The 18,067-nt window shown below is 44.9% G+C and overlaps 1 protein-coding gene across 1 annotated transcript; it reads right to left on the reverse strand.

Annotated features, from left to right (window-relative positions):
• Positions 1-3,082: 3,082 nt before the first annotated feature.
• Positions 3,083-7,273, reverse strand: LOC116372072 (neurotrypsin-like; the record flags this gene model as incomplete). Its single annotated transcript, XM_031821151.1, has 2 exons — positions 6,675-7,273; positions 3,083-3,218 (listed from the first exon to the last, which is right to left on the reverse strand). Coding segments are annotated over exons 1-2 (512 nt in total), but the record flags the coding sequence as incomplete, so codon positions are not given.
• Positions 7,274-18,067: the final 10,794 nt, after the last annotated feature.

Here is an 18,067-nt window from a genome sequence, read left to right on the forward strand (position 1 = left end):
ACATAATCTGTCCTGTCTAGAGACCTGCTACCTCACTGTCCTGTCTAGAGACGTGCAACATCATCTGTCCTGTCTAGAGACCAGCTACATATCTGTCCTGTCTAGAGACCTGTTACAACATCTGTCCTGTCTAGAGACCTGCTACATCATCTGTCTTGTCTAGAGACCTGCTACATCATCTGTCTGTCTAGAGACCTGCTACATCACCTGCTACATCACCTGTCCTGTCTAGAGACCTGTACATAACCTGTCCTGTCTAGAGACTGCTACATCATCTGGTCCAGATCCACTACTGTTGAAGAGATATAAATAAGAGATAAGATAGAGATAAGGTATATTGAAGAGACATTTAGTAGTTGTCGCCTCTTAGCCCCTTATCTAGGATAAACGCTCCCCTCCTTTCTTTTTCTAGGATAACCACTCCCCTCCTTTATCTAGGATAACCGCTCCCCTCCTTTCTTTTTCTAGGATAACCGCTCCCCTCCTTTCTTTTTCTAGGATAACCGCTCCCTCCTTTCTTTTTCTAGGATAACCACTCCCCTCCTTTATCTAGGATAACCACTCCCCTCCTTTATCTAGGATAACCACTACCCTCCTTTATCTAGGATAACCGCTCCCCTCCTTATCTAGGATAACAGATCCCCCTCCTTTATCTAGGATAACCACTCCCCTCCTTTCTTTTTCTAGGATAAACACTCCCCTCCTCTTTTTCTAGGATAACCACTCCCCTCCTTTCTTTTTCTAGGATAACCGCTCCCCTCCTTTCTTTTTCTAGGATAACCACTCCCCTCCTGTCCTTTTCTAGGATAACCACTCCCCTCCTTTCTTTTTCTAGGATACCCATCCCCTCCTTTTTTCTAGGATAACCACTCCCCTCCTTTCTTTTTCTAGGATAACCACTCCCCTCCTTTATCTAGGATAACCATTCCCCTCCTTTATCCAGGATAACCATTCCCCTCCTTTATCTAGGATAACCACTCTCCTCCTTTATCTAGGATAACCACTCCCCTCCTTTCTTTTTCTAGGATAACCACTCCCCTCCTTTCTTTTTCTAGGATAACCACTCCCCTCCTTTCTTTTTCTAGGATAACCGCTCCCCTCCTTTTTCTAGGATAACCACTCCCCTCCTTTCTTTTTCTAGGATAACCACTCCCCTCCTTTCTTTTTCTAGGATAACCGCTCCCCTCCTTTCTTTTTCTAGGATAACCACTCCCCTCCTTTCTTTTTCTAGGATAACCGCTCCCCTCCTTTCTTTTTCTAGGATAACCACTCCCCTCCTTTCTTTTTCTAGGATAACGCTCCCCTCCTTTCTTTATCTAGGATAACCACTCCCCTCCTTTTTCTAGGATAACCACTCCCCTCCTTTCTTTTTCTAGGATAACCGCTCCCTCCTTTATCTAGGATAACCGCTCCCCCCTCCTTTTCTAGGATAACCACTCCCCTCCTTTATTTTCTAGGATAACCACTCCCCTCCTTTTTCTAGGATAACCACTCCCCTCCTTTCTTTTTCTAGGATAACCACTCCCCTCCTTATTTTTCTAGGATAACCGCTCCCCTCCTTATTTTCTAGGATAACCACTCCCCTCCTTTCTTTTTCTAGGATAACCGCTCCCCTCCTTTCTTTTTCTAGGATAACACTCCCCTCCTTTCTTTTTCTAGGATAACCGCTCCCCTCCTTTTTTTTTATAGGATAACCACTCCCCTCCTTTTTCTAGGATAACCACTCCCCTCCTTTATTTTTCTAGGAAAACCACTCCCCTCCTTTCTTTTTCTAGGATAACCACTCCCCTCCTTATTTTCTAGGATTACCACTCCCCTCCTTTATCTAGGATAACCACTCCCCTCCTTTCGTTTTCTAGGATAACCACTCCCCTCCTTTCTTTTTCTAGGATAACCACTCCCCTCCTTTCATTTTCTAGGATAACCACTCTCCTCCTTTCTTTTTCTAGGATAACCACTCCCCTCCTTTATCTAGGATAACCACTCCCCTCCTTTCTTTTTCTAGGATAACCACTCCCCTCCTTTCTTTTTCTAGGATAACCACTCCCCTCCTTTCTTTTTCTAGGAATACCACTCCCCTCCTTTTTCTAGGATAACCACTCCCCTCCTTTCTTTTTCTAGGATAACCACTCCCCTCCTTTCTTTTTCTAGGATAACCGCTCCCCTCCTTTCTTTTTCTAGGATAACCGCTCCCCTCCTTCCTTTTTCTAGGATAACCGCTCCCCTCCTTTTTCTAGGATAACCACTCCCCTCCTTTCTTTTTCTAGGATAACCGCTCCCCTCCTTTATCTAGGATAACCGCTCCCCTCCTTTTTCTAGGATAACCACTCCCCTCCTTTCTTTTTCTAGGATAACCACTCCCCTCCTTTTTCTAGGATAACCACTCCCCTCCTTTCTTTTTCTAGGATAACCACTCCCCTCCTTTATTTTTCTAGGATAACCGCTCCCCTCCTTATTTTTCTAGGATAACCACTCCCCTCCTTTCTTTTTCTAGGATAACCACTGCCCTCCTTTCTTTTTCTAGGATAACCACTCCCCTCCTTTCTTTTTCTAGGATAACCGCTCCCCTCCTTTCTTTTTCTAGGATAACCACTCCCCTCCTTTTTCTAGGATAACCACTCCCCTCCTTTATTTTTCTAGGATAACCACTCCCCTCCTTCCTTTTTCTAGGATAACCACTCCCCCCATTTATTTTTCTAGGATAACCACTCCCCTCCTTTCTTTTCTAGGATAACCACTCTCCTCCTTTCTTTTTCTAGGATAACCACTCCCCTCCTTTCTTTTTCTAGGATAACCACTCCCCTCCTTTCTTTTTCTAAGATAACCACTCCCCTCCTTATTTTTCTAGGATAACCACTCCCCTCCTTTCTTTTCTAGGATAACCACTCCCCTCCTTTCTTTTTCTAGAATAACCACTCCCCTCCTTTCTTTTCTAGGATAACCACTCCCCTCCTTCTTTTCTAGGATAACCACTCCGCTCCTTTCGTTTTTCACTACCCTCTTTCTTGTTGCGTTTGTGAGACTGCATATGTGAGTGTGCGTGTGTGTGTGTGTGTTGTGCCCGCGCATGTGGTTGACTCACCCCTGTCCCAGCTGTCTGCAGACCACTGTAGCGTCCTGGTCTCCCCAGTCATCACACAGACAGACCCCCAGACCCCTGTAGATACACCTCACCCTGCCATCCAGCTTAGAGCGGCCGCCCTGCAGGCGCACTGACCCTGGACGAGACACACACACCCTACACCGTTTAGATCATTTCCACTGAGGAAGAGAGGAAAGAGAGCGAGAGTGACAGAGCAAGAGTGACATAGCAGAGTGACAGAGCGAGAGAGAGAGAGAGAGAGAAACAGAGTGAGAAGAGAGAGGGACACAGAGCGAGAGAGAGACACAGAGCGAGGAGAGAGAGAACACAGAGCGAGGGAGAGGAGAGCACAGAGAGAGAGAGAGAGAGACACAGAGCGAGAGAGAGAGAGAGACAGAGTGAGAGAGACACAGAGCGAGAGAGAGAGAGAGACAACACAGAGCGAGAGAGAGAGAGAGACACAGAGCGAGAGAGAGAGACACAGAGCGAGAGAGAGAGAGAGACAGAGTGAGAGAGAGAGGACACAGAGCAAGAGAGTTAGAGACAAGAGCGAGAGAGAGACAGAGTGAGAGACAGAGCGAGAGACACAGAGCGAGAGACACAGAGCGAGAGAGAGAGAGAGAGAGAGAGACACAGAACATCGTCAGAACATTAGTCAGTCCCTGCAGAGAACGTCCGGTACAGCACTACTAAATCCCACAGCATGTCTATCTTGGTAGAGTCTCCCCCTAATGCCTGACAGCTTGTCTGTCTTGGTAGAGTCTCCCTCTAATGACTGACAGCTTGTCTGTCTTGGTAGAGTCTCCCCCTAATGACTGACAGCTTGTCTGTCTTGGTAGAGTCTCCCCCCTAATGACTGACAGCTTGTCTGTCTTGGTAGAGTCTCCTCCTAATGACTGACAGCTTGTCTGTCTTGGTAGAGTCTCCCCCTAATGACTGACAGCATGTCTATATTGGTAGAGTCTCCCCCTAATGACTGACAGCCTGTCTATCTTGGTAGAGTCTCCCCTAATGACTGACAGCGTGTCTATCTTGGTAGAGTCTCCCCCTAATGACTGACAGCTTGTCTGTCTTGGTAGAGTCTCCTCCTAATGACTGACAGCTTGTCTATCTTGGTAGAGTCTCCCCCTAATGACTGACAGCTTGTCTATCTTGGTAGAGTCTCCCCCTAATGACTGACAGCTTGTCTATGTTGGTAGAGTCTCCCCCTAATGACTGACAGCTTGTCTATCTTGGTAGAGTCTCCTCCCTAATGACTGACAGCTTGTCTGTCTTGGTAGAGTCTCCCCCTAATGACTGACAGCTTGTCTATGTTGGTAGAGTCTCCCCTAATGACTGGCAGCCTGTCTATCTTGGTAGAGTCTCCCCCTAATGACTGACAGCTTGTCTGTCTTGGTAGAGTCTCCCCCTAATGACTGACAGCTTGTCTGTCTTGGTAGAGTCTCCTCCTAATGACTGACAGCTTGTCTGTCTTGGTAGAGTCTCCCCCTAATGACTGACAGCATGTCTATATTGGTAGAGTCTCCCCCTAATGACTGACAGCCTGTCTATCTTGGTAGAGTCTCCCCTAATGACTGACAGCGTGTCTATCTTGGTAGAGTCTCCCCTAATGACTGACAGCTTGTCTGTCTTGGTAGAGTCTCCTCCTAATGACTGACAGCTTGTCTATCTTGGTAGAGTCCCCCCCTAATGACTGACAGCTTGTCTATCTTGTAGAGTCTCCCCTAATGACTGACAGCTTGTCTATGTTGGTAGAGTCTCCCCCTAATGACTGACAGCTTGTCTATCTTGGTAGAGTCTCCTCCCTAATGACTGACAGCTTGTCTGTCTTGGTAGAGTCTCCCCCTAATGACTGACAGCTTGTCTATGTTGGTAGAGTCTCCCCCTAATGACTGGCAGCCTGTCTATCTTGGTAGAGTCTCCCCCTAATGACTGACAGCTTGTCTGTCTTGGTAGAGTCTCCCCCTAATGACTGACAGCTTGTCTGTCTTGGTAGAGTCTCCTCCTAATGACTGACAGCTTGTCTGTCTTGGTAGAGTCTCCCCCTAATGACTGACAGCATGTCTATATTGGTAGAGTCTCCCCCTAATGACTGACAGCCTGTCTATCTTGGTAGAGTCTCCCCTAATGACTGACAGCGTGTCTATCTTGGTAGAGTCTCCTCCCTAATGACTGACAGCTTGTCTGTCTTGGTAGAGTCTCCCCCTAATGACTGACAGCTTGTCTATGTTGGTAGAGTCTCCCCCTAATGACTGGCAGCCTGTCTGTCTTGGTAGAGTCTCCCCCTAATGACTGACAGCTTGTCTGTCTTGGTAGAGTCTCCCCCTATTGACTGACAGCGTGTCTATCTTGGTAGAGTCTCCCCCTAATGACTGACAGCTTGTCTGGCAGCTTGTCGATCTTGGTAGAGTCTCCCCCTATTACCTGACAGCTTGTCGATCTTGGAAGAGTCTCCCCCTATTACCTGACAGCTTGTCGATCTTGGTAGAGTCTCCCCCTAATGACTGACAGCTTGTCTGTCTTGGTAGAGTCTCCTCCTAATGACTGCCAGCTTGTCTATCTTAGTAGAGTCTCCCCCTAATGACTGACAGCTTGTCTATCTTGGTAGAGTCTCCCCCTAATGACTGACAGCTTGTCTATCTTGGTAGAGTCTCCCCCTAATGACTGACAGCCTGTCTATCTTGGTAGAGTTTCCCCCTAATGACTGACAGCTTGTCTATCTTGGTAGAGTCTCCTCCCTAATGACTGACAGCTTGTCTATCTTGGTAGAGTCTCCCCCTAATGACTGACAGCTTGTCTATCTTGGTAGAGTCTCCCCCTAATGACTGACAGCCTGTCTGTCTTGGTAGAGTCTCCCCCTAATGACTGACAGCTTGTCTGTCTTGGTAGAGTCACCCCCCTAATGCCTGGCAGCTTGTCTATCTTGGTAGAGTCTCCCCCTAATGACTGACAGCTTGTCTGTCTTGGTAGAGTCTCCTCCTAATGACTGCCAGCTTGTCTATCTTAGTAGAGTCTCCCCCTAATGACTGACAGCTTGTCTGTCTTGGTAGAGTCACCCCCTATTGACTGACAGCGTGTCTATCTTGGTAGAGTCTCCCCCTAATGACTGACAGCTTGTCTGGCAGCTTGTCGATCTTGGTAGAGTCTCCCCCTATTACCTGACAGCTTGTCGATCTTGGTAGAGTCTCCCCCTATTACCTGCCAGCTTGTCGATCTTGGCAGAGTCTCCCCCTATTACCTGGCAGCTTGTCGATCTTGGTAGAGTCTCCCCCTTAATGACTGACAGCATGTCTGGCAGCTTGTCGATCTTGGTAGAGTCTCCCCCTAATGACTGACAGCCTGTCTATCTTGGTAGAGTCTCCCCCTATTACCTGACAGCTTGTCGATCTTGGTAGAGTCTCCCCCTATTACCTGACAGCTTGTCGATCCTGGTACATTTTAACATAACAACGTTTCTTAGTCTAGCCACCAACCAAACACATACCTCAATACTAATGAGATGCTTCCATCTGCTGAGACATGCCCGCTGTTGCCACACACACACACACACACACACACACACACACACACACACCTCTCTCCCTTCCTCTACCTTGTTTACAGTCGCAGTAGCCCCAGTCCGTTCTGCCGCGGCTGTTCCTGAAGAAGCACCAGGGTCTGATCCTGTTGTCCGGGTTCCGACAGCGGTTATGATCCCCCAGCCCTCTACCCGGATAGCGCTCCTCAAACCCCGCTACCTCGCTCCACCTCATACACACCACACCGGACTCCGTCACGTCCACAGCCCCTTGGTAGAACCCGTCTCTCCCGCGGCTCTGGACACAGTCGGTAAACTGTAGAATGAAGGAAGGAGAGGGAACGACGTCGGAGGAGGAAAGAGAGTAGGAAGAGGAGGCGAAAACAACTACCAGCGTAACGACTGAGAGGAGAACAGAGTCCATGATGTTGTTGTAGAGTAGCCTAGACATTTGTTTTCTCGGTTCAGCTTTCTTTTCTCCCTCTCCTCTCGCTCTCAAATGTAGTCCATAACCGAGAGAGAGAAATAAACACTAAACCGGTTCACGCCACGTCTTCTCAGAAACGCGCTCTCTTGATTCTGAACCTGTCTACATAGTGTGGGATAGGATCGACCGGGACCGGGTGTGTGTGAGTGAGAATACCAGGCAAGAAAGGAGTTTTTAAAAGAGACGCGGATCAATGAACGAAACAGAACTCGTGCCTCGAGCCCGGTAGTTAATGAGATCCCGAGTGACTCTCGCGCTTGTGTGTTGCGTATAACCTTTATTTAACTAGGCAAGTCAGTTAATAAGAACAAATTCTTATTTTACAATTACGGTCTACCCTGGCCAAACCCTATCCCGGCCGGTTGTGATACAGCCTGGAATCGAACGAGGGTCTGTAGTGACGCCTCTAGCACTGAGAAGCACACAGGAGCCCCGTGTGTGTGTGTGTGTGTGTGTTATTGTAATAGCCTTATTGATGGGTCATAACAAGGTGGATGTATCCTACAGGGCTGTGATTATGATCATAATCAGAGAACAAACAAATAACATGAGATTAATAATAATAATAATTAATTGAATAGAACAATATGTTAATACACATTAGCTACCTCTTGGCTCCTGGTTGGAGACTCGTCCTACATCATAAAGAGCTGCTACCACTCCAACCCACACATCAGCTACCTCTTGGCTCCTGGTTGAAGACTCGTCCTACATCGTAAAGAGCTGCTACCACTCCATCCCACACATCAGCTACCTCTTGGCTCCTGGTTGGAGACTCGTCCTACATCGTAAAGAGCTGCTACCACTCCATCCCACACATCAGCTACCTCTTGGCTCCTGGTTGGAGACTCGTCCTACATCGTAAAGAGCTGCTACCACTCCATCCCACACATCAGCTACCTCTTGGCTCCTGGTTGGAGACTCGTCCTACATCGTAAAGAGCTGCTACCACTCCATCCCACACATCAGCTACCTCTTGGCTCCTGGTTGGAGACTCGTCCTACATCGTAAAGAGCTGCTACCACTCCATCCCACACATCAGCTACCTCTTGGCTCCTGGTTGGAGACTCGTCCTACATCGTAAAGAGCTGCTACCACTCCATCCCACACATTAGCTACCTCTTGGCTCCTGGTTGGAGACTCGTCCTACATCATAAAGAGCTGCTACCACTCCATCCCACACATCAGCTACCTCTTGGCTCCTGGTTGGAGACTCGTCCTACATTGTAAAGAGCTGGTAGGCTCTCTCATTCGACCATTCCAGTGTTTAAATTGCTATATTATATTTACTTTGCCACTATGGCCTATTTATGGCCTTCACCTCCCTTATCTCACCTCATTTGCACACACTGTACATAGACTTTTCTATTGTATTATTGACTGTACGTTTTGTTTACTCCATGTGTAACTCTGTGTTGTTGTTTGTGTCGTACTGCTTTGCTTTATCTTGGTCAGGGTCGCAGTTGTAAATGACAACTTGTTCTCAACTCTCCTACCTGGTTAAATAAAGGTGTTCTCAACCGTCCTACCTGGTTAAATAAAGGTGTTCTCACCTCTCCTACCTGGTTAAATAATGGTGTTCTCAACTCTCCTACCTGGTTAAATAAAGGTGTTCTCACCTCTCCTACCTGGTTAAATAATGGTGTTCTCAACTCTCCTACCTGGTTAAATAAAGGTGTTCTCACCTCTCCTACCTGGTTAAATAAAGGTGTTCTCTACCCTCCTACCTGGTTAAATAAAGGTGTTCTCACCTCTCCTACCTGGTTAAATAAAGGTGTTCTCACCTCTCCTACCTGGTTAAATAAAGGTGTTATCAACCCTCCTACCTGGTTGAATAAAGGTGTTCTCACCTCTCCTACCTGGTTAAATAAAGGTGTTCTCTACCCTCCTACCTGGTTAAATAAAGGTGTTCTCACCTCTCCTACCTGGTTAAATAAAGGTGTTCTCACCTCTCCTACCTGGTTAAATAAAGGTGTTCTCACCTCTCCTACCTGGTTAAATAATGGTGTTCTCAACTCTCCTACCTGGTTAAATAAAGGTGTTCTCACCTCTCCTACCTGGTTAAATAAAGGTGTTCTCTACCCTCCTACCTGGTTAAATAAAGGTGTTCTCACCTCTCCTACCTGGTTAAATAATGGTGTTCTCAACTCTCCTACCTGGTTAAATAAAGGTGTTCTCACCTCTCCTACCTGGTTAAATAAAGGTGTTCTCTACCCTCCTACCTGGTTAAATAAAGGTGTTCTCACCTCTCCTACCTGGTTAAATAAAGGTGTTCTCTACCCTCCTACCTGGTTAAATAAAGGTGTTCTCAACCCTCCTACCTGGTTAAATAAAGGTGTTCTCACCTCTCCTACCTGGTTAAATAAAGGTGTTCTCTACCCTCCTACCTGGTTAAATAAAGGTGTTCTCTACCCTCCTACCTGGTTAAATAAAGTTGTTCTCACCTCTCCTACCTGGTTAAATAAAGGTGTTCTCACCTCTCCTACCTGGTTAAATAAAGGTGTTCTCACCTCTCCCACCTGGTTAAATAAAGGTGTTCTCACCTCTCCTACCTGGTTAAATAAAGGTGTTCTCAACCCTCCTACCTGGTTAAATAAAGGTTTTCTCACCTCTCCTACCTGGTAAATAAAGGTGTTCTCACCTCTCCTACCTGGTTAAATAAAGGTGTTCTCACCTCTCCTACCTGGTTAAATAAAGGTGTTCTCTACCCTCCTACCTGGTTAAATAAAGGTGTTCTCACCTCTCCTACCTGGTTAAATAAAGGTGTTCTCACCCCTCCTACCTGGTTAAATAAAGGTGTTCTCACCTCTCCTACCTGGTTGAATAAAGGTGTTCTCTACCATCCTACCTGGTTAAATAAAGGTGTTCTCACCTCTCCTACCTGGTTAAATAAAGGTGTTCTCTACCCTCCTACCTGGTTAAATAAAGGTGTTCTCTACCCTCCTACCTGGTTAAATAAAGGTGTTTCTCACCTCTCCTATCTGGTTAAATAAAGGTGTTCTCTACCCTCCTACCTGGTTAAATAAAGGTGTTCTCTACCCTCCTACCTGGTTAAATAAAGGTGTTCCACCTCTCCTACCTGGTTAAATAAAGGTGTTCTCTACCCTCCTACCTGGTTAAATAAAGGTGTTCTCTACCCTCCTACCTGGTTAAATAAAGGTGTTCTCTACCCTCCTACCTGGTTAATAAAGGTGTTCTCTACCCTCCTACCTGGTTAAATAAAGGTGTTCTCTACCCTCCTACCTGGTTAAATAAAGGTGTTCTCACCTCTCCTACCTGGTTAAATAAAGGTGTTCTCAACCCTCCTACCTGGTTAAATAAAGGTGTTCTCTACCCTCCTACCTGGTTAAATAAAGGTGTTCTCACCTCTCCTACCTGGTTAAATAAAGGTGTTTCTCTACCCTCCTACCTGGTTAAATAATGGTGTTCTCAACTCTCCTACCTGGTTAAATAAAGGTGTTCTCTACCCTCCTACCTGGTTAAATAAAGGTGTTCTCACCTCTCCTACCTGGTTAAATAAAGGTGTTCTCACCCTCCTACCTGGTTAAATAAAGGTGTTCTCACCTCTCCTACCTGGTTAAATAAAGGTGTTCTCTACCCTCCTACCTGGTTAAATAAAGGTGTTCTCACCTCTCCTACCTGGTTAAATAAAGGTGTTCTCAACCCTCCTACCTGGTTAAATAAAGGTGTTCTCTACCCTCCTACCTGGTTAAATAAAGGTGTTCTCACCTCTCCTACCTGGTTAAATAAAGGTGTTCTCTACCCTCCTACCTGGTTAAATAATGGTGTTCTCAACTCTCCTACCTGGTTAAATAAAGGTGTTCTCTACCCTCCTACCTGGTTAAATAAGGTGTTCTCACCTCTCCTACCTGGTTAAATAAAGGTGTTCTCACCCCTCCTACCTGGTTAAATAAAGGTGTTCTCACCTCTCCTACCTGGTTAAATAAGGTGTTCTCTACCCTCCTACCTGGTTAAATAAAGGTGTTCTCACCTCTCCTACCTGGTTAAATAAAGGTGTTCTCTACCCTCCTACCTGGTTAAATAAAGGTGTTCTCTACCCTCCTACCTGGTTAAATAAAGGTGTTCTCACCTCTCCTACCTGGTTAAAGAAAGGTGTTCTCACCTCTCCTACCTGGTTAAATAAAGGTGTTCTCACCTCTCCTACTGGTTAAATAAAGGTGTTCTCACCTCTCCTACCTGGTTAAATAAAGGTGTTCTCACCTCTCCTACCTGGTTAAATAAAGGTGTTCTCACCCTCCTACCTGGTTAAATAAAGGTGTTCTCACCTCTCCTACCTGGTAAATAAAGGTGTTCTCACCTCTCCTACCTGGTTAAATAAAAGGTGTTCTCACCTCTCCTACCTGGTTAAATAAAGGTGTTCTCTACCCTCCTACCTGGTTAAATAAAGGTCTTCTCACCTCTCCTACCTGGTTAAATAAAGGTGTTCTCACCTCTCCTACCTGGTTAAATAAAGGTGTTCTCACCTCTCCTACCTGGTTAAATAAAGGTGTTCTCACCTCTCCTACCTGGTTAAATAAAGGTGTTCTCACCTCTCCTACCTGGTTAAATAAAGGTGTTCTCAACCCTCCTACCTGGTTAAATAAAGGTGTTCCTCACCTCTCCTACCTGGTAAATAAAGGTGTTCTCACCTCTCCTACCTGGTTAAATAAAGGTGTTCTCACCTCTCCTACCTAGTTAAATAAAGGTGTTCTCTACCCTCCTACCTGGTTAAATAAAGGTGTTCTCACCTCTCCTACCTGGTTAAATAAAGGTGTTCTCACCCCTCCTACCTGGTTAAATAAAGGTGTTCTCACCTCTCCTACCTGGTTAAATAAAGGTGTTCTCACCTCTCCTACCTGGTTAAATAAAGGTGTTCTCACCCTCCTACCTGGTTAAATAAAGGTGTTCTCACCTCTTCCTACCTGGTAAATAAAGGTGTTCTCTACCCTCCTACCTGGTTAAATAAAGGTGTTCTCACCTCTCCTACCTGGTTAAATAAAGGTTTTCTCACCCCTCCTACCTGGTTAAATAAAGGTGTTCTCACCTCTCCTACCTGGTTAAATAAAGGTGTTCTCTACCCTCCTACCTGGGTTAAATAAAGGTGTTCTCACCTCTCCTACCTGGTTAAATAAAGGTGTTCTCTACCCTCCTACCTGGTTAAATAAAGGTGTTTCTCTACCCTCCTACCTGGTTAAATAAAGGTGTTCTCACCTCTCCTATCTGGTTAAATAAAGGTGTTCTCTACCCTCCTACCGGTTAAATAAAGGGGTGTCCACCCTCCTACCTGATTAAATAAAGGTGTTCTCTACCCCCTACCTGGTTAAATAAATGTGTTCTCTACCTCCTACCTGGTTAAATAAAGGTGTTCTCTAACCCTCCTACCTGGTTAAATAAAGGTGTTCTCTACCCTCCTACCTGGTTAAATAAAGGTGTTCTCTACCCTCCTACCTGGTTAAATAAGGTGTTCTCTACCCTCCTACCTGGTTAAATAAAGGTGTTCTCACCTCTCCTACCTGGTTAAATAAAGGTGTTCTCAACCCTCCTACCTGGTTAAATAAAGGTGTTCTCTACCCTTCCTACCTGGTTAAATAAAGGTGTTCCTCACCTCTCCTACCTGGTTAAATAAAGGGTTCTCTACCCTCTACCTGGTTAAATAAGGGTGTTCTCAACTCTCCTACCTGGTTAAATAAAGGTGTTCTCACCTCTCCTACCTGGTTAAATAAAGGTGTTCTCTACCCTCCTACCTGGTTAAATAAAGGTGTTCTCACCTATTCCCTCCTACCTGGTTAAATAAAGGTGTTCTCTACCTCTCCTACCTGGTTAAATAATGGTGTTCTCAACTCTCCTACCTGGTTAAATAAAGGTGTTCTCACCTCTCCTACCTGGTTAAATAAAGGTGTTCTCTACCCTCCTACCTGGTTAAATAAAGGTGTTCTCACCTCTCCTACCTGGTTAAATAAAGGTGTTCTCTACCTCTCCTACCTGGTTAAATAAAGGTGTTCTCAAGCCCTCCTACCTGGTTAATAAAGGTGTTCTCACCTCTCCTACCTGGTTAAATAAAGGTGTTCTCTACCCTCCTACCTGGTTAAATAAAGGTGTTCTCTACCCTCCTACCTGGTTAAATAAAAGTTGTTCTCACCTCTCCTACCTGGTTAAATAAAGGTGTTCTCACCTCTCCTACCTGGTTAAATAAAGGTGTTCTCACCTCTCCTACCTGGTTAAATAAAGGTGTTCTCACCTCTCCTACCTGGTTAAATAAAGGTGTTCTCACCCTCCTACCTGGTTAAATAAAGGTTTTCTCAACCTCTCCTACCTGGTTAAATAAAGGTGTTCTCACCTCTCCTACCTGGTTAAATAAAGGTGTTCTCACCTCTACCTGGTTAAATAAAGGTGTTCTCACCCTCCTACCTGGTTAAATAAAGGTGTTCTCACCTCTCCTACCTGGTTAAATAAAGGTGTTCTCACCCTCCTACCTGGTTAAATAAAGGTGTTCTCACCTCTCCTACCTGGTTGAATAAAGGTGTTCTCTACCATCCTACCTGGTTAAATAAAGGTGTTGCTCACCTCTCTACCTGGTTAAATAAAGGTGTTCTCTACCCTCCTACCTGGTTAAATAAAGGTGTTCTCTACACCTCCTACCCCTGGTTAATAAAGGTGTTCTCACCTCTCCTTCTGGTTAAATAAAGGTGTTCTCTACCTCACCTACCTGGTTAAATAAAGGTGTTCTCTACCCTCCTACCTGGGTTAAATAAAGGTTGTTCCACCTCTCCTACCTGGTTAATAAAGGTGTTCTCTACCCTCCTACCTGGTTAAATTAAAGGTGTTCTCTACCCTCCTACCTGGTTAAATAAAGGTGTTCTCTACCCTCCTACCTGGTTAAATAAAGGTGTTCTCTACCCTCCTACCTGGTTAAATAAAGGTGTTCTCTACCCTCCTACCTGGTTAAATAAAGGTGTTCTCTACCATCTCCTACCTGGTTAAATAAAGGTGTTCTCACCCTCCTACCTGGTTAAATAAAGGTGTTCTCTACCCTCCCTACCTGGTTAAATAAAGGTGTTCTCACCTCTCCTACCTGGTTAAATAAAGGTGTTCTCTACCCTCTGTCCTACCTGGTTAAAGATAATGGTGTTTCTCACTCTCACTACCTGGTTAAATAAATGGTGTTCTCACCTCTCCTACCTGGTTAAATAAGGTGTTCTCACCTCTCCTACCTGGTTAAATAAAGGTGTTTCTCACCTCTCCTACCTGGTTAAATAAGTGTTCCACCCCCCTACCTGGTTAAATAAAGGTGTTCTCACCTCTCCTACCTGGTTAAATAAAGGTGTTCTCTACCCTCCTACCTGGTTAAATAAAGGTGTTCTCACCTCTCCTACCTGGTTAAATAAAGGTGTTCTCACCCTCCTACCTGGTTAAATAAAGGTGTTCTCACCCTCCTACCTGGTTAAATAAAGGTGTTCTCACCTCTCCTACCTGGTTAAATAAAGGTGTTCTCACCTCTCCTACCTGGTTAAATAAAGGTGTTCTCACCTCTCCTACCTGGTTAAATAAAGGTGTTCTCACCTCTCCTACCTGGTTAAATAAAGGTGTTCTCACCTCTCCTACCTGGTTAAATAAAGGTGTTCTCACCCCTCCTACCTGGTTAAATAAAGGTGTTCTCACCTCTCCTACCTGGTTAAATAAAGGTGTTCTCACCTCTCCTACCTGGTTAAATAAAGGTGTTCTCACCTCTCCTACCTGGTTAAATAAAGGTGTTCTCTACCCTCCTACCTGGTTAAATAAAGGTGTTCTCACCTCTCCTACCTGGTTAAATAAAGGTGTTCTCACCTCTCCTACCTGGTTAAATAAAGGTGTTCTCACCTCTCCTACCTGGTTAAATAAAGGTGTTCTCACCTCTCCTACCTGGTTAAATAAAGGTGTTCTCACCTCTCCTACCTGGTTTAAATAAAGGTGTTCTCAACCCTCCTACCTGGTTAAATAAAGGTGTTCTCAACCTCTCCTACCTGTAAATAAAGGTGTTCTCACCTCTCCTACCTGGTTAAATAAAGGTGTTCTCACCTCTCCTACCTAGTTAAATAAAGGTGTTCTCTACCCTCTACCTGGTTAAATAAAGTGTTCTCACCTCTCCTACCTGGTTAAATAAAGGTGTTCTCACCCCTCCTACCTGGTTAAATAAAGGTGTTCTCACCTCTCCTACCTGGTAAATAAAGGTGTTCTCACCTCTCTACCTGGTTAAATAAAGGTGTTCTCAACCCTCCTCCTACCTGGTTATAATACAAGGTGTTCTCACCTCTCCTACCTGGTAAATAAAGGTGTTCTCTACCCTCCTACCTGGTTAAATAAAGGTGTTCTCACCTCTCCTACCTGGTTAAATAAAGGTGTTCTCACCCCTCCTACCTGGTTAAATAAAGGTGTTCTCACCTCTCCTACCTGGTTAAATAAAGGTGTTCTCTACCCTCCTACCTGGTTAAATAAAGGTGTTCTCTACCCTCCTACCTGGTTAAATAAAGGTGTTCTCACCTCTCCTATCTGGTTAAATAAAGGTGTTCTCTACCCTCCTACCATGTTAAATAAAGGTGTTCCACCTCTCCTACCTGGTTAAATAAAGGTGTTCTCTACCCTCCTACCTGGTTAAATAAATGTGTTCTCTACCCTCCTACCTGGTTAAATAAAGGTGTTCTCTACCCTCCTACCTGGTTAAATAAAGGTGTTCTCTACCCTCCTACCTGGTTAAATAAAGGTGTTCTCTACCCTCCTACCTGTTAATAAAGGTGTTTCTCACCTCTCCTACCTGGTTAAATAAAGGTGTTCTCAACCCTCCTACCTGGTTAAATAAAGGTGTTCTCTACCCTCCTACCTGTTAAATAAAGGGTGTTCTCACCTCTCCTACCTGGGTAAATAAAGGTGTTCTCTACCCGCCTACCTGGTTAAATAAGGTGTTCTCAACTCTCCTACCTGGTTAAATAAAGGTGTTCTCACCTCTCCTACCTGGTTAAATAAAGGGTGTTCTCTACCCTCCTACCTGGTTAAATAAAGGTGTTCTCACCTCTCCTACCTGGTTAAATAAAGGGTGTTCTCACCTCTCCTACCTGGTTAAATAAAGGTGTTCACTACCTCCTACCTGGTTAAATAAAGGTGTTCTCTACCCTCCTACCTGGTTAAATAAAGGTGTTCTCTACCCTCCTACCTGGTTAAATAAAGGTGTTCTCTACCCTCCTACCTGGATAAATAAAGGTGTTCTCACCTCTCCTACCTGGTTAAATAAAGGTGTTCTCAACCCTCCTACCTGGTTAAATAAAGGTGTTCTCACCTCTCCTACCTGGTTAAATAAAGGTGTTCTCAACCCTCCTACCTGGTTAATAAAGGTGTTCTCTACCCTCCTACCTGTTAAATAAAGGTGTTCTCACCTTCTCATACCTGGTTAAATAAGGTGTTCTCACCTCTCCTACCTGGTTAAATAAGGTGTTCTCACCTCTCCTACCTGGTTAAATAAAGGTGTTCTCAACCCTCCTACCTGGTTAATAGGTGTTCCTCAACCCTCATACCTGGTTAATAAAAGGTGTTTCTCTACCCTCCTACCTGGTTAAATAAAGGTGTTTCTCACCTCTCCTACCTGGTTAAATAAAGGTGTTCTCACCTCTCCTACCTGGTGAAATAAAGGTGTTCTCAACCCTCCTACCTGGTTAAATAAAGGTGTTCTCTACCCTCCTACCTGGTTTAAATAAGGTGTTCTCACCTCTCCTACCTGGTTAAATAAGGTGTTCTCACCTCTCCTACCTGGTTAATAAAGGTGTTCTCTACCCTCCTACCTGGTTAAATAAAGGTGTTCTCACCTCGCCTACCTAGGTTTAAATAAAGGTGTTCTCACCTCTCCTACCTGGTTAAATAAAGGTGTTCTCTACCCTCCTACCTGGTTAAATAAGGTGTTCTCACCTCTCCTACCTGGTTAAATAAAGGTGTTCTCACCTCTCCTACCTGGTTAAAGTACAGTGTTCTCACCTCTCCTACCTGGTTAAATAAAGGTGTTTCTCACCTCTCCTACCTGGTTAAATAAAGGTGTTCTCACCTCTCCTACCTGGTTAATATACAGGTGTTCTCACCTCTCCTACCTGGTTAAATAAGGTGTTTCTCACCTCTCCTACCTGATTAAATAAAGGTGTTCTCACCTCTCCTACCTGGTTAAATAAAGGTGTTCTCACCTCTCCTACCTGGTTAAATAAAGGTGTTCTCAACCCTCCTACCTGGATTAAATAAAGTGTTCTCTACCCTCCTACCTGGGTTAAATAAAGGTGTTCTCACCCTCTACCTGGTTAAATAAAGGTGTTCTCTACCCTCCTACCTGGTTAGAATAAAGGTGTTCTCACCCCTCCTACCTGGTTAAATAAAGGTGTTCTCACCTCTCCTACCTGGTTAAATAAAGGTGTTCTCACCTCTCCTACCTGGTTAAATAAAGGTGTTCTCACCTCTCCTACCTGGTTAAATAAAGGTGTTCTCACCTCTCCTACCTGGTTAAATAAAGGTGTTCTCACCTCTCCTACCTGGTTAAATAAAGGTGTTCTCACCTCTCCTACCTGGTTAAATAAAGGTGTTCTCACCTCTCCTACCTGGTTAAATAAAGGTGTTCTCACCTCTCCTACCTGGTTAAATAAAGGTGTTCTCACCTCTCCTACCTGGTTAAATAAAGGTGTTCTCACCTCTCCTACCTGGTTAAATAAAGGTGTTCTCACCTCTCCTACCTGGTTAAATAAAGGTGTTCTCACCTCTCCTACCTGGTTAAATAAAGGTGTTCTCACCCCTCCTACCTGGTTAAATAGGTGTTTCTCACCTCTCCTACCTGGTTAAATACAGGTGTCTCACCTCTCCTACCTGGTAAATAAAGGTGTTCTCACCTCTCCTACCTGGTTAAATAAAGTGTTCTCACCTCTCCTACCTGGTTAAATAAAGGTGTTCTCACCTCTCCTACCTGGTTAAATAAAGGTGTTCT

Source organism: Oncorhynchus kisutch, unplaced genomic scaffold (genome assembly GCF_002021735.2).
Source record: "Oncorhynchus kisutch isolate 150728-3 unplaced genomic scaffold, Okis_V2 scaffold3885, whole genome shotgun sequence".
NCBI classification, from domain to species: Eukaryota; Metazoa; Chordata; class Actinopteri; order Salmoniformes; family Salmonidae; genus Oncorhynchus; species Oncorhynchus kisutch.